This window comes from Scyliorhinus torazame, chromosome 5, assembly GCF_047496885.1.
Source record: "Scyliorhinus torazame isolate Kashiwa2021f chromosome 5, sScyTor2.1, whole genome shotgun sequence".
In the NCBI taxonomy this organism is placed as follows: Eukaryota; Metazoa; Chordata; class Chondrichthyes; order Carcharhiniformes; family Scyliorhinidae; genus Scyliorhinus; species Scyliorhinus torazame.
Window position 1 is genome coordinate 152342259 of NC_092711.1, and position 14351 is coordinate 152356609.

Genomic DNA, 14351 nt, shown 5'->3' on the forward strand with positions numbered 1-14351 from the left:
TTGAGCAATTTAAGTGTTAAAAGCATCGGGTTAAAGTGTGATTCACTGCAGTGGTCCTGTTTTTATTTTAAAGAAGGATCCTGTTTTGCAGGGCGTGGGTATTTTTAGTAGCCAGAAGATGAAATTGACAAAGGAATGTGTTTTTCAGTCTGGGCTAATGGACTGTGGTTTGACTGGGAAAGTACTTGTGGAATTAATATACTTTGCAGCCGTCAGAGATAATTTGTTTTCCAGCTTGGGGAGATGAGGTCATTGCTGGGTGGAACCAAGGAAGGCAGAAAGACATTTAAAAAATCTTTAGAGAGCAGTTTTTGGAGAAAGATTTGGAGGAGTTGAATTCTCGGTCCACAATTCTCCACAGTAAGATAGATTGAGAGCTGTATCTTTCTTTTCCTGTTGTTTAATGGGAGATTGAGTAGTAGTGTTTAAATGGGTAATTGTAAGCTGTTGTTTTTGGGTGTGATGTTAAAATGTTTAATATTGTCGCCATAATAAAATTTTATTTTAAAAATAACCCAAGCTCTATTTCTTCATGTGATCACTCTTGGAGCGAATCATTCTTTCCGCACAGCCTGACAAATAAACTGAAATATTGGGGGTTTGGTCCAGTATCCTAGCCACTGTTGTGGTCTGGTCTGGGATCGGAATAGTGACCGATGTAACAATTGATTTGAGGTCCATTTCCCAGTCAGTCCTCCAGCACCTACCTGACTCTCGATTAGTGCAACATCTATTGCAGTTTTCCAACTGGGATGCAGGCCCCGTTACTTTCAGCTAATTTCAGCCCTCAGCTCTGTCGCCCGGCTGTCATTGATATGAGCAATAGAGACAGAAAGGTGCCCGAGGAGAAAGTGGGAAGTTAAAACGTGTGGCTCAAAATCAATACTTCAATATTTGTCAAGTTAAATCCATGTTATTTATACTGGAGTTTTTAATTATTAGATTGAGGCATCGGAGGCAAAGGGTGGAGGGTTTTAAAGTATAACTTTTCCTTTCTAACTAGTGTCCGCCATGGCTCAGGGGGCAGCACTATCACCTCTGGATCATAAGGTTAAGACCCAGTTAGGGACCTGTGGACAAAAACCAGTTCCAACATTCCTCATCCCAGCACTGAGGGAGTGCTGCACTGTCAGAACAGCCTTCTTTCAAATAAGATGTTAAACTGAGGCCCTGTCTGCCCCTCTCAGGTGGATGTAAAAGTTCCCACAGCCACTATTTTGAAGAAGGGCAAGGGGAGTTATCCCCGGTGACCTGGTCACTATTTATCCCTCAATCAACATCACTAAAAACAGATCATCTGCTCATTATCACATTGCTGTGTGTGGGATCTTGCTGTGTGTAAATTGGCTGCTGTGTTTCCTACATTACAACAGTGACTACACTTCAAAAGTACTTCATTGGCTGTAAAGCACTTTGGGACATCCTATGGTTGTGAAAGGCGCTATAGAAATGTAACTTTTTAAATTGAAGGTTTATGTTTTCTGATCTTATCTGGAACTTAATTGATTTCAGCCACACCCAACTTACCATTTAATAAATTCACTTTCGTTCAGACAAGACTTTAACCAATTAAGACAAAATCAGAATTCTCCGGATAGTAAATTTAAAAATAAATTTATTAAATGAAAATATTTACTGAACAACTTTAAGACATTAACTTTTACAACCTCATGTGGGTGATCAGTCTGTAGAAGCGTAACCCTCTCTGGCTCCTTCTTTGACAGTAATTCTTGTGGAATTCAGCCTCGGGAGTCTGGCTCCTTCTTTGACAGTCATTTCCTTAGCACTCGGCCTCGGGAATCTTCAGTACCTGGCCAACAAGGAAGACTTTTGGAACCTCTACTTTTATCCCCAAAGTGACCGTTACCGCACGTCAGAGTTGGGCCTGTTGTAACACGGCAATTGGTCAATTTGGTCACTAGATTAATTTAATTGGATCCCCAATTACTGACGCCACCTTCTCTCATTATCTTAGACAGGAATACAATAGAACTGTTTCATACTATCCCTTTATCTGAGTCTGTACAATCCCTTATTCATACAGTTTCAAATGTTGAGGCGAATCAGAACTTGAAGGTCTCTCTTGCCAGTACATTTATCCTCATTGCACATTCTTTACATACACAGCAATTAAGCTTTTACAGCAAATGAAAATCAAGGTACGATCTAATGGCCACGATGCGCAAGGTGCAAATCCAAGTGCGCCACTTAGATCGCAGGAGAGTCTGAAATCAGGCACCTCACTAAGCGCCAATCGGTTTCAGATCTAACCGGCCTATTCCCATTGGAGAGATCTGGATACAATTAAGGCCAATCTCCATCCCATTAACGGGAAGGACGCCCTATGTAAAGGCCTTGATATAAGCGACTCCCCAGTCGGTCACATGGAAGCCAATTAGTATTGGCCCATACAGACAAGAGCCAGGCGTCACGGTTCCCGAGGGTTCCCGGGCCATTGGGAGGCCCCTGAGTGGTGAGGGTTAGGGCAGGGTGGCCCTCCCTGGCCCAGCCCCTGGAACGTGTGCACTTGGCACTGCCAGTCTGGCACCGCAAACTTGGGTATTTCACACTCTGCCCATTCATGAAGATCATTCATAAAGACTGAGTCTTGATTTTGTGTAACAACAATGTCTTTCTCCCCATTTCAAATCCCCTGTGAAAATCCAAACACAGAGTATCGTGAAATTATTATATTTATAACAGAACGAGTTGTTGGGATTCACTGCCTGACAATGGTGTAGGAAGTAAATTCAACAGCAACTTTCAAAAGGGAACTGGACAGATTCTGGAGGAAAAGGAACATGCCGGGCGATGGGACTAATTAGAAAGTTCATTCAAAGAGCTAGCATGGGAACAATGGGTGGGATGGCCTCTTCCTGTGCTCTCTGAGACTCATTTGCATTTGAAGAAAGTGGGAAATACCTGGAAGCCACTTCCGACAATGCGGGTAGAAGCAGAGATGTTGGAATGTTTCTAAAAGGAAATTGGACGTGCTTTTGAGGGAAGTAAACTGACAGGGATATGGGGATAGAACGGGGCAATGGTTTGATCTACAGAGATCTGCAAGTTGTAAATCTTTGGAATTCCCTACCCCAGAGGGCTGTGGGAGCTCAGTCATTGAGTGTGTTTAAAGCAGAGACTGACAGATTTATAAATACCAATAACATAAAGGGATATGGGGATAGTGTGGGGGAAAAGCATTGAAGTGGATGATCAGCCATGATCGTATTGAATGGTGGAGCAGGCTCGACGGGCTGAATGACCAACTCCTGCTCCTATGTTCCAATGGTACAATGATAAGCAGGAAAGTAAATTGTGAAGAGGACATAAGGAGGTTAAAAAGGTATATTTTAAATGAGTGGAAATAGATCTGTCAAATGGGGAATAATGTGGGAAAATGTGAAATTGCCCTGTTGGCCAGAAGAATAAAAAAGCTTATTATCTAAATGGTGAGAGATTGCAGAGCTCTGAGATTCAGAGGGATCTGGATGTCCAAGAGCATGAATCACAAAAAGCGAGTATACAGGTACAGCAAGTAATTAGGAAAGCTAATAGAATGTTATTGTTTATTGTGAGGGGAATTGAATACAAAAGTAGGGAGGTTATGCTTCAGTTATACAGGACATTGGTGAGACCACATCTGGAGCACTGTGTACAGTAATGCTCTCATTTAAGGAATGATGTCAATGTGTTGGAAGCAGTTCAGAGAAGGTTTACTGAACTCATACCTGGCATTGGAGGCTAGTCTTATGAGGAATGATTGACAGGCTGGGCTTGTGTCCGATGGAGTTACGGTGACAAGATTGAACCGCATAAGATCCTGAGCGGCCTCGACAGGGTGGATGTGAAAGGATGTTTCCTCTTGTGGGAGGATCTAGAAATTGGAGTAACTTTAAAAGTAACAACTTGGCCATTTAAGGCAGAGGGTTTGGAGTCTTTGGAACTCTCTTCCTCAAAGGGCAGTGGAAGTCGAGACTTTGAATATTTTGAAGGCAGGCTGGATAGATTCTTGAAAAGCAAGGGTGTGAAAGGTTATCGGGCAGGAATAAGACCATACTAAGACCAGACTTAATAGGAACAGGAGTAGGCCATTTGGCCTTTCCAGTCTGGTCCATCTTTCAATAGGATCACAGCTGATCTGACATTTCACACATTCACTTTCCTGCCCTTTCCCTGTAATTCTCGGTTACCTCACTGATCAAGAATCTATCTCAGCCTTAAATAGACAAAGGGCTCTGTCCCCACAACTCTCATTGTTCCAAAGACTCTCAGAAGAATTTCCTCCTCATCTCAGTCTTAAATTGACATCTCTTTATTTTAAGATTATGCCCTCTGGTCCTAGATTCTCCCATGAGGGGAAACATCCTCTCAGCATTTACCCTGTGAAGCTCCTTAAGAATCCTGTATGGTTCAATGAGATCACCTCTCATTGTTCTAAATTCCAATGAGTAGAGTCCCAACCTGTTTAACCTTTACTCCTAAGACACCTCCATACCTGGCATCATCCTCGTGAACCTTCTCTAAACCTCCTCCAATGAAATAATACATTTCCTTACATAAGGGGATCAAAACTGCTCTGTTCTCCAGATGTGGTGTCACCAGCCCCTTGTACAGCTGCAGCAAGACTTCCCGACTCTTATACTCCAACCCCCTTGGAATCAGGGCCAACATTCCATTAGCCTTCCTGATTACCTACTGCACCTGTCTGCTAGCTTTCTGTGTTTCGTGCACAAGTTCCCCCAAGTCCCTTTGTGTTGCAGCTTTCTGCAGTTTTTCTCCATTTAAATAATACTGTTCTTTTGTTCTCCCTTCCGAAATGAACTTCACATTTTCCCACATTATGCTCCATGTGGCAACTTTTTGTCCACTTGCTTAACCTATCAATATCTCTTTGCAAACTGTTCGTATCCCCCTCGCAACTTGCGTTTCTACCTATTTTCCTGTTGTCTTCAAATTTGGGCACAGTACGTTCGCTTCCTTCCTCCAAGTCATTAATATAAATTGTACACAGTTGCGATCCCAGGACTGATCCCTGGGGAACCCCACTGGTTACAGGTCACCAACCTGAAAAAGAACCCCTTATCCCCACTCGCTGTTTCCTGCTCATTAGCCAATTCTCTATCCACGCCAACTCCATGGGTTCTTCTCTCATGACATAACGTTTTGTGAAGTACCTTGTGAAAGGCCTTCTGGAATTTTAAATACAACACATCTACTGGTCCCCCTCGATCCACTCTGGTTGAAACTTTCTCGAAACACTCTGATAAATTAGTCAGACACGGTTTCCCTTTCACAAAGCCATGTTGACTCTGCTTGATTAGATTATGATTTTCTCAATGTGCTCCTACTACTTCCCAATAATTGATTCCAACATTTTTTTCAACAATAAATAATCGCCCTATAGTGTCTTATTTTTTTCCTCCCTCCCATTCTGAATCGGAGGGTTGTCACAGTGGCAGTTTTCCAATCCTCTGGTACTTCCCCAGAATCCAAGGATTTTTGGAAAATTACGATCAATGCATCCACTATCTCTGTAGACATTTCTTTTAGGATCCTCGGATGCAGCCATCCAGGGGACTTATCTTATCCCCATTAGTTTGTCCAAAATGACTTCTCCAGTGATGGTATTTAATTGCTCCATTTGTATTCTTTAGTATTAATGGGATAGGCAAAGTATCTTCCACCATAAAGACTGATGCAAAAAACTCTGTTTAACTCCTCTGCCATTTCCTTGTTCCCCATAACTGACACAGCGACATGGAGGCACTGTTGCTTCACAGCTCCAGGGACCCGGGTTCAATTCCCGGCTTGGGTCACTGTCTGTACGGAGTCTCCACGTTCTCCCCAAAATGCGTGGGTTTCCTCCCACAAGTCCCAAAAGACGTGCTTGTTAGGTGAATTGGACATTCTGAATTCTCCCTCTGTGTACCCGAACAGGGGCCGGAGTGTGGCGACTGGCGGATTTTCACAGTAACTTCATTGCAGTGTTAATGTAAGCCTATTTGTAACAATAATAAAGATTATAATAATAAAGAATATTATTACTATCTCCTCAGATGTATTTTCTAAGGGGCCTCTGTGGAGTTGAGGTTTCAATCAGATCAGCCGTGAACTTACTGAATGGTGGAGCAGGCTCGAGGGGCCGAGTGGCCTACTCCTGCTCCTAATTCATATGTTATCACATCCTTTATAATAGATTGTAGCATTTTCCCTCCTACTGATGCCAGGTTAATGGGTCTGTGCTTCCCTGTTTTCTCTCTCCCTCCTTAAATAGTGAGGTGACATTTACCACCTTCCAATCTGCAGGAACCATTCCAGAATCTATAGAATTTTGAGAGATGATCACCAATGTATCCACTATCTCTACAGCCGCCTCTTTCAACACTCTGGGATGTAGAGAAGCTTTTGGAGATTTATTAACTTTCAATCTCATTAATTTCTCCAGTACTGCTTTTTCACTAATACTAATCTCTTTCAGTTCCTCGTGCTCACTGGTCCCTTGGTTCTCTGGTGTTTTTGGGACAATTTCTGTATCTTCCTCCGTGAAGACAGTCACACATTGTTTAGTTTCTGTGTCATTTCCTTATTCCCCACTTTAAACTCTCCTCCGCTGCCTGGAATGGACCCACATTGGTCTTTGCTAATCTTTTCCTTTTCAAATTCCTATCGGAGCTTTTCCAGTTCTCCCCAGTTTGCTCTCATATTCTATTTTCTCTTCATCAGTTTCTTGGTCCTCCTTTGCTGAATTCTAAAACAAGTTCCCAATCCTCAGGCTCACTACTATTTGGGCCACTTTATGAGTCTCCTCCATTGATCTAATAGAATCTTTAACTTTTCTTGTTCGCCACGATAGCTTCATTTTGCTGTTTAATTTTTGCTTCTCAAAGGAATCTATATTTTATGTAAATAAAATGTGAGTGGTTGCCTGTCTATTGTCTATCGTCATACATCGAACAACAAAGAAGAAAGGACAGCACAGGAACAGGCCCTTCGGCCCACCAAGCCTGCTCGGATCATGATGTCTGTCGAAACTAAAACCTTTTGTGCTTCCAGGGTCTGTATCCGTCTATTCCCATCCTATTCATGTATTCGTCAAGGTGCCTCTTAAATGTCACTATCGTACCTGCTTCCACCACCTCCTCCAGCAGCGAGTTCCAGGCACTCACCGCCCTCTGTGTAAAAAAACCTCCCTCACACATCTCATCTAAACTTTGCCCCTCGCACCTTAAACCTGTCACCTGGTAATTGAATTTTATAACCTGGGAAAAAGCTTCTGACTATCCACTCTGTCCATGCCACTCAGTTTTGTAAGCTTTTATCAGGTCGTCCGTCAACCTCCGTCGCTCTAGTGAAAACAATATGAGTATATCCAACATCTCCTCTTAGCTAATACCCTCCAGGCCAGGAAACATCCTGGTAAACCTCCTCTGTACTCTCTCCAAAGCCGCAACATCCTTTTGGTAATGTGGTGACCAGAATTGTCGGCAATATTCCACGTGTGGCCTAACTAAGGTTCTGTACAGCTGCAGCATGACTTGCCAATTTTTATACTCAATGCCCCGACCAATGAAGACAAGCATGCCGTCTGTCTTCTTAGCTCCTTATCCACCTGCGTTGCCACTTTCAGTGATAGGTTTATTGTAATTTCCCAATCTACCACAGACAACTTGCCCCTCATACCATGACAGTTTCCTTCTGTGAGAAACACCCAGATAAATGAGACAAAAGAACCCTGTAACCACCATAGCCCATCTTCATGGCAACATGGCTGCTTTGGGAACTAAATATCTTCCAACGTGCAAACACCTTTTCATTCTGTGCTCCTCGCCAAACTTGGAACCAGGTAATCGCAACTAGCCTCAAAAATGGTCAGCCCACCGGAGGCAGAGGTGTTAGACCGGCCGGTCCAGCAGAAAGAAACCCTCCAATCATCACCATTCACCAGATGTCAGAATGAACAAAATGCAGTCCTGGCTGTCAGTGAGAGCAGAACCAATAACAACGGAGCCAACATCTGTAATTTGTGAACTTGTTGGAGTCACAACAGGGTGTGATGAATCACAATCCCCCCCCCTCCCCACATTGAGAGATGAATGGTCTCTCCCCAGCATTAACTTGCTAGTGTCTCCGTAGTTAGGAAGGATCATTCAATGTCTCCCCTGCTCAGAGCAGGTGAATGGCCTCTGCCAGGTGTGAAGTCGCTCGTGTTCCCGCAGGGTGTCTGGCTATCTGAATCCCTTCTCTCACTAAGAGCAGGTTAACACCTTCTCCCCTGTGTGAACTCGCTGGTGTATCTGCAGGTGGGATAACTGAGCGAATCCCTTCTCACACTGAGAGCAGGTGAACGGCCTCTCCCCAGTGTGAACTCGCTGGTGTGTCAGAAGGCTCGATGAAGTAGTGAATCCCTTCCCACACCGAGAGCAAGTGAACGGCCTCTCCCCAGTGTGAACTCGCTGGTGTGTCTGCAGGCTGGATAACTGAGTGAATCCCTTCTCACACTGAGAGCAGGTGAACGGCCTCTCCCCAGTGTGAACTCGCTGGTGTGTCAGCAGGCTCGATGAAGTAGTAAATCCCTTCTCACAGTGAGAGCAGGTGAACGGCCTCTCCCCAGTGTGAACTCGCTGGTGTGTCTGCAGGCTGGATAACTGAGTGAATCCCTTCTCACACTGAGAGCAGGTGAACGGCCTCTCCCCAGTGTGAACTCGCTGGTGTATCTGCAGGTGGGATAACTGAGCGAATCCCTTCTCACATTGAGAGCAGGTGAACGGCCTCTCCCCAGTGTGAACTCGCTGGTGTGTCAGAAGGCTCGATGGAGTAGTGAATCCCTTCTCACACTGAGAGCAAGTGAACGGCCTCTCCCCAGTGTGAACTCGCTGGTGTGTCAGCAGGCTCGATGAAGTAGTAAATCTCTTCTCACAGTGAGAGCAGGTGAACGGCCTTTCCCCAGTGTGAACTCGCTGGTGTGTCTGCAGGCTGGATAACTGAGTGAATCCCTTCTCACACTGAGAGCAGGTGAACGGCCTCTCCCCAGTGTGAACTCGCTGATGTATCCGCAGGCTCAATGAAGTAGTGAATCCCTTCTCACACTGAGAGCACGTGAATGGCCTCTCCCCAGTGTGAACTCGCTGGTGTTTCCGCCGGCTGGATAACTCAGTGAATCCCTTCCCACACTGAGAGCAGGTGAACGGCCTCTCCCCAGTGTGAACTCGCTGGTGTGACTGCAGGGTGGCTAATCGACTGAATCCCTTCTCACACACAGAGCAGGTGAACGGCCTCTCCCCAGTGTGACTGCGTCGATGAACTTCCAGCTTTGATGGAGCCCTGAATCCCTTTCCACAGTCCCCACATTTCCACGGTTTCTCCATGTTCTGGGTCTCCTCGTTTCTCTCCAGGTTTGACTAACAGTTGAAGCCTCGATCACACACAGAACACATGTACAGTCTCTCTCAGGGGCTGGTTTAGCTAACTGGGCTAAATCGCTGGCTTTGAAAGCAGACCAAGGCAGGCAGCAGCACGGTTTAATTCCCGTACCAGGCTCCGGAATGTGGCGACTAGGGGCTTTTCACAGTAACTTCATTGAAGCCTACTTGTGACAATAAGCGATTTTTATTTCATTTTCATTTCATTTCATTTTACCCGCTGTGAACGGTGCAATATTTTTTCAGACTGTGTAACTTGTTAAAAGCTCTTTCCACAGTCAGTGCTCTGGAGCACTCTCACTCGGGTGTGTGTGTCTCGGTGCTTTTCCAGTCACACTGATGGTTAAAATCTTTTGAAGCCGACAGAACAGACAAACATTTCTCCTTCTAGATTCAAAGGCCGATAATATTCAGTTCCAAGGAATTGAAAGACTCAGCCAGATCGAGACGTAAAGTTTGAGATTTCTCTCTGTAATTCCTCCTCTTCGTCTAATATCCTGTGAAAACAATTTACAAAAGACATCACTGTCAGTACAGAATAGAAATTCAGAATAGACAATTCTAGTTCCTAGAGAACATTCTTTACTCTCTCATTCCTCAAAAGCTGTAAATCTCCGTCCCACACACTCTCCCTCCATTCTCACTCTGCTGTATCTAATATCCACCCACCCAATTCTTCCACAACTTGAAAGATCACCAGAGGGTCCTGGAGATGGGCAAGGTGAGGTGAGACCTGGCTCCCACCTCACCTTACAGTGAATTATGTTGCGTCATCCTGTGACCCTGAAAATTGTATCCGACAACTCTGTCAAGTCTTTCAATAATCCGACTACTGCCTTGATCTTCGCTAAATCCTTGAAAGGGAAGAATTGGAGCGAAGATTTGCAGCCCAGACTAACTGAGACTCTAATCTGGACTCTTTCCCTATGATGGTGTTGTTGTCTGAATTTGTTATCTGTTATCCTGTTGAAGGGAGTTGTTATTCTGTGAGGGCCGTTTGAATACCTTCTTCTTCTCCTCGAGTGTTCCAGGACTTGTATTATATTATCTCAGTTATGGCAGATGGGCTGTGTGCTTATATTCCATCGTCTTTCTTCTATTATCCGAGCGTCAATCATGGCAGAACCGTGTGGTGCCATTGCCAAAGGGTGGGAAGTGGTGGATGCAGGTCTTCATGGGTGGGTCTAAAATGTGGGAGGGACATTCGATCCCCATTCCCTTGTTGGCCCTTCTTTTCTTCTCCTCAGTTTGGAGAAGGTACCCTGAGGGTAACGCCAGTCTGGCCATCGGATTAATCCTCCGGGTCCTTAGTCTTATTGAGGAATGTCCCCTTGGATCTATTGTGGTGGTGATTCTTTTGTATTTTTGTTATAATGGGAGGGGTTATGTTGACTTTATCCTACTCTGGTACAGACAGGGCTTTTATCTGTGAAAGGAGCAGTTTGGGGAGACTTTGGTGCCTCTGGTGTAAAGTGAGTTGGAGGAGGGGGTAATGGCGCACGCCCGATTGTGGCGTGAAAATCTGTTCCTGTTCTCTCTGTCGCCTAATGGTGGCAGTTAATCTGCAAATTTTCTCAGGTAATGTATGGGGTATCCATCACCCTATCAGAAGGAAAAATATCCTCTCCTTTCTTAAGGAGAAAGTCGACATAACCTTAGTGCAGAAAACTCATCTGGATGATGAGGAACAGTTCTGGTCAGCCTATTATAGGAAGGATATTGATAAACTAGAAAGCGTGCAGAAGAGATTTACAAGGATGCTGCCACGACTTGATGGTCTATTTTAACCTGTTAACTGGTTGTTCAATTGATCTGGCATTTCATCTCGAGGCTCTGGTCCCTCAAATATCCTGTTCCAAATGAATTCTGCAACGTGTTGCTTGGATTTATGTTGGCAATATCTCTTGTTCCACTTTGTGCCCATTTCCCACCATTTTTTCTGTTACTCTGTAGCACTCATTGTTTAAAAAATGATTTTAAAAATAATAACTTATTAAAAATCTGTCCACCTCATCCGTGAATATATTCAATGACCCCCACATCCCACTGGTCCCTGTGGAAGAGAAATCCAGAGACTAATAACTCTCTGAGGGAAGAGATGACTGGAAATATATAACATAGCTACAGTACAATATTACAAGGCTAGAAATAATAATAAATATACTTTATTACAGAACCATAAATATCTAATTTGTACCACATAACACGAGACATGTCTCCGTCTGATATTCATTTACTGTCTCCTTAAATGTAAGCCATCTCCTGGGGAAACCAGCCCTTTCATTGTGAACATTGGGAAAGAGACCATCCTTTCAGAAAGACAAATAAATGTGTCAAGCTGAGGGAGCAAAGGATGTCAATGTCTTTACGAGAGAGAGAGACCTGGGCCATGCTTTTCAGAGTCTGCACCCTCCCTCGATTCACTTCCATTCCCTTCAGAATGAGAAAATAAAGAGTTTTACTCACAGATGTTGGAGAGAGGAGGAAGTTTTCAGTCTGTGTGAGGTCCTAGTTTTGCTCATTGTTCAGCTTCCGCATTCAGACAATGGGGGGGCTGATTGGATGGAGGAAGAGAGTCCTTCCGGTTCACCAACTCTTCCCATTGGGCAACAACTTTGCGGCGCGCGCAAAGGAATCCGTGGTGACGTCTCACGGTTCCAGTGCGCAAGCGCGGCAACTCCGCCCGACTCATTGTTCCCCCTCCTCGAGACAAGGTTTCCAGACAACCGGCTGACAGCTCCGGCCAGAGCGAGAAGCCTCTCGGTGATTTCCCCTCCTCCCGGCCCGGGACTGCGCATGTCCAAGAGAGAGGAGAGGCTGCGCATGTGCGAGGAAAAGCTCACCCCCTGACCTTCCTGATGAGGTGTTGACCAATGAGAAGAGTTAGGACCGGAAGGACTCTGCTCCTCCAGCCAATCAACACGAGCTCTGTGTGAATGGTGATTGAGCTTCACACAGACTGAAACCTCCTCCTGTCTCCGACACCTGTGAGTAAAACACTTTCTTTTCTCCCCCCTTTCCATTTCTTTTCTCATTCTGACCTTCAATTGGTCACGTGCAGCAACTGAAGGGAAAGGAAGTGAATCCAGGGAGGGTGCAGACTCTGGAAGGCTTGGCCCAGGACAGGCGCAGCAGGCGGTGGATGGGGAGTGGAGCTCCCTCTGCGCTGTCTCCATCAAGCGCAGGCTCTCGGAGGGCCAGGTCGGCGTTTGCGGAATGGAGGAAGGAGGGGAGCTGGATATGTTACTGAAAGCGGCAGGTCGGATCGGGGCCAGGGTTGGAATTCTAACGGAAGACCGCGCCCGCCTGGGTTGCTGCTGCTCCTGGAGGCTCCGGGGGTTGGTCCCCTTGGACGGTCGGGATAGACTCTGGGACTTTCCAGCCTTTTACTGACTGTTGCCTACATGTTGCTTTTCGTGAGTTTCGGCTGGAAGGTCTCGAGGGCCGGAGGTCACGACATGGAACGTGTAATTTGGTGAACTTTTTGGGGGCATTGTATTGTCAAAGTTAATATTTTCCCGCTTCTGTGGTAGAAAAATTCAACACACTCGTTACGACAGAATAACAAGCTTTATTTTCGAAAACAACTGCTTGCAGTAATGGCTGAAACTTGAAGTCAGAGGGCAGTCAACAAAACTGCTCAGTCTGTCACAAGTTCTGCGCTTTTTGCGGAGAATTAGCTCAATATTTATACATTAACTTTATCAAGATTATATGACAACAGTATGGTCAGGAGTTTGAGCGGAAATACAAACGGAAGCAAGACCAGACCATGTTTGGCCATATCACTCATACCATTATTTAGTCCTCGGAGGGAACATTGAAAGGTCAGAATAGACTTGTTTTTTCCTGAATTATCTTTGTTTTAAATTCCTACGGTCCTGGGTTATGACGAGTTAGTTTTATCAGGAGTTGCCGAGGTCCGGTGTTTTGGAATGGCTTGACCTTCGCTGATCTTTTCAGACTTCCAGTTATGCAGAGTTGGCCCATGGCCATACTAGTCTGAAAATAGTTAGGGCAGAATTCTTTACCTGGGCCTGGGGAGCTGGAATGAGTAGTTTCAGTCTATCTGGTATTGTATCAAACCTTTTGACCAATCTTCCCATTGACCAGTTTTCTCATCATGCCATTACTTAATTCGTACCATATCACATTCCCTCCTTTTGTCATATCATGACAACTAGTTAAATAGGTATATCCATGACTCGTTTGAAAATGCATTTACACAAGCAACCAAGCAATCCTAACCCTAGTAGAATTAGGAGTAGTAGAATGAAGGCCTTAAAGATCCAATCAAATAATCCGTGACCCAACCATCCTTGCCAACCCGGCGGGTTATAGTCATGAAATTCACTGCCAATCTCTTGAATTTGAGCAGCCTGTCTCTTAATATGGTCGGCCAGGTTAGTGATATTTTCAGAGCCATCTGGAATATAAGTACAGCACTCCTGACCTATGAGTGCGCACGTTCCTCCCTGAGAGACTAACAGATAATCCAAAGCCAGTCGATTTTGTAATGCCACGGTCCGGACAGCTACTAGCTCAGCTGAGACCTCAGCCAGTGCCTATCCAGCTTCCCTGGCTTCTGCTGCCATTACGTTCGCCAGTTGTTCCAATGCTGTGGCCATGTGGATCAGTTCGTTGGATGCCTTGCCCGTTTCGTACAAGGGAAAGGCCATCATAAAGAACTGCTCTGTTTCAGAAATAGTCCTTTTTGCTCGCGAGGGGGAGTGCTTAAGGCTGGGTAGGCGACGCATTTGAGGTATAACATATCCCAAAAAGCAGGATCCTGTCCAATCAATGGGGAGCCATGGATATGCCGCATATAAAATAGGTTCCATTATAGGCCGTAAAATCATCAGCTGATGTCATCCAGGGGATTGGGGATGTCTGTCCCCATGAAATGTTAGAGGTTATTTTCCATACCTTGGA

General features: G+C 45.1%; 1 protein-coding gene across 1 annotated transcript; it reads right to left on the reverse strand.

The window, feature by feature from the left end:
- Window positions 1-1649: 1649 nt before the first annotated feature.
- On the reverse strand, window positions 1650-12222 carry LOC140420104 (uncharacterized). Its single transcript, XM_072504123.1, has 2 exons — window positions 11886-12222; window positions 1650-9916 (listed from the first exon to the last, which is right to left on the reverse strand). Exon 2 carries the CDS (start codon window positions 9363-9365, stop codon window positions 8247-8249), a length of 1119 nt encoding a protein of 372 aa, XP_072360224.1. The 5' UTR covers window positions 9366-9916; window positions 11886-12222; the 3' UTR covers window positions 1650-8246.
- Window positions 12223-14351: the final 2129 nt, after the last annotated feature.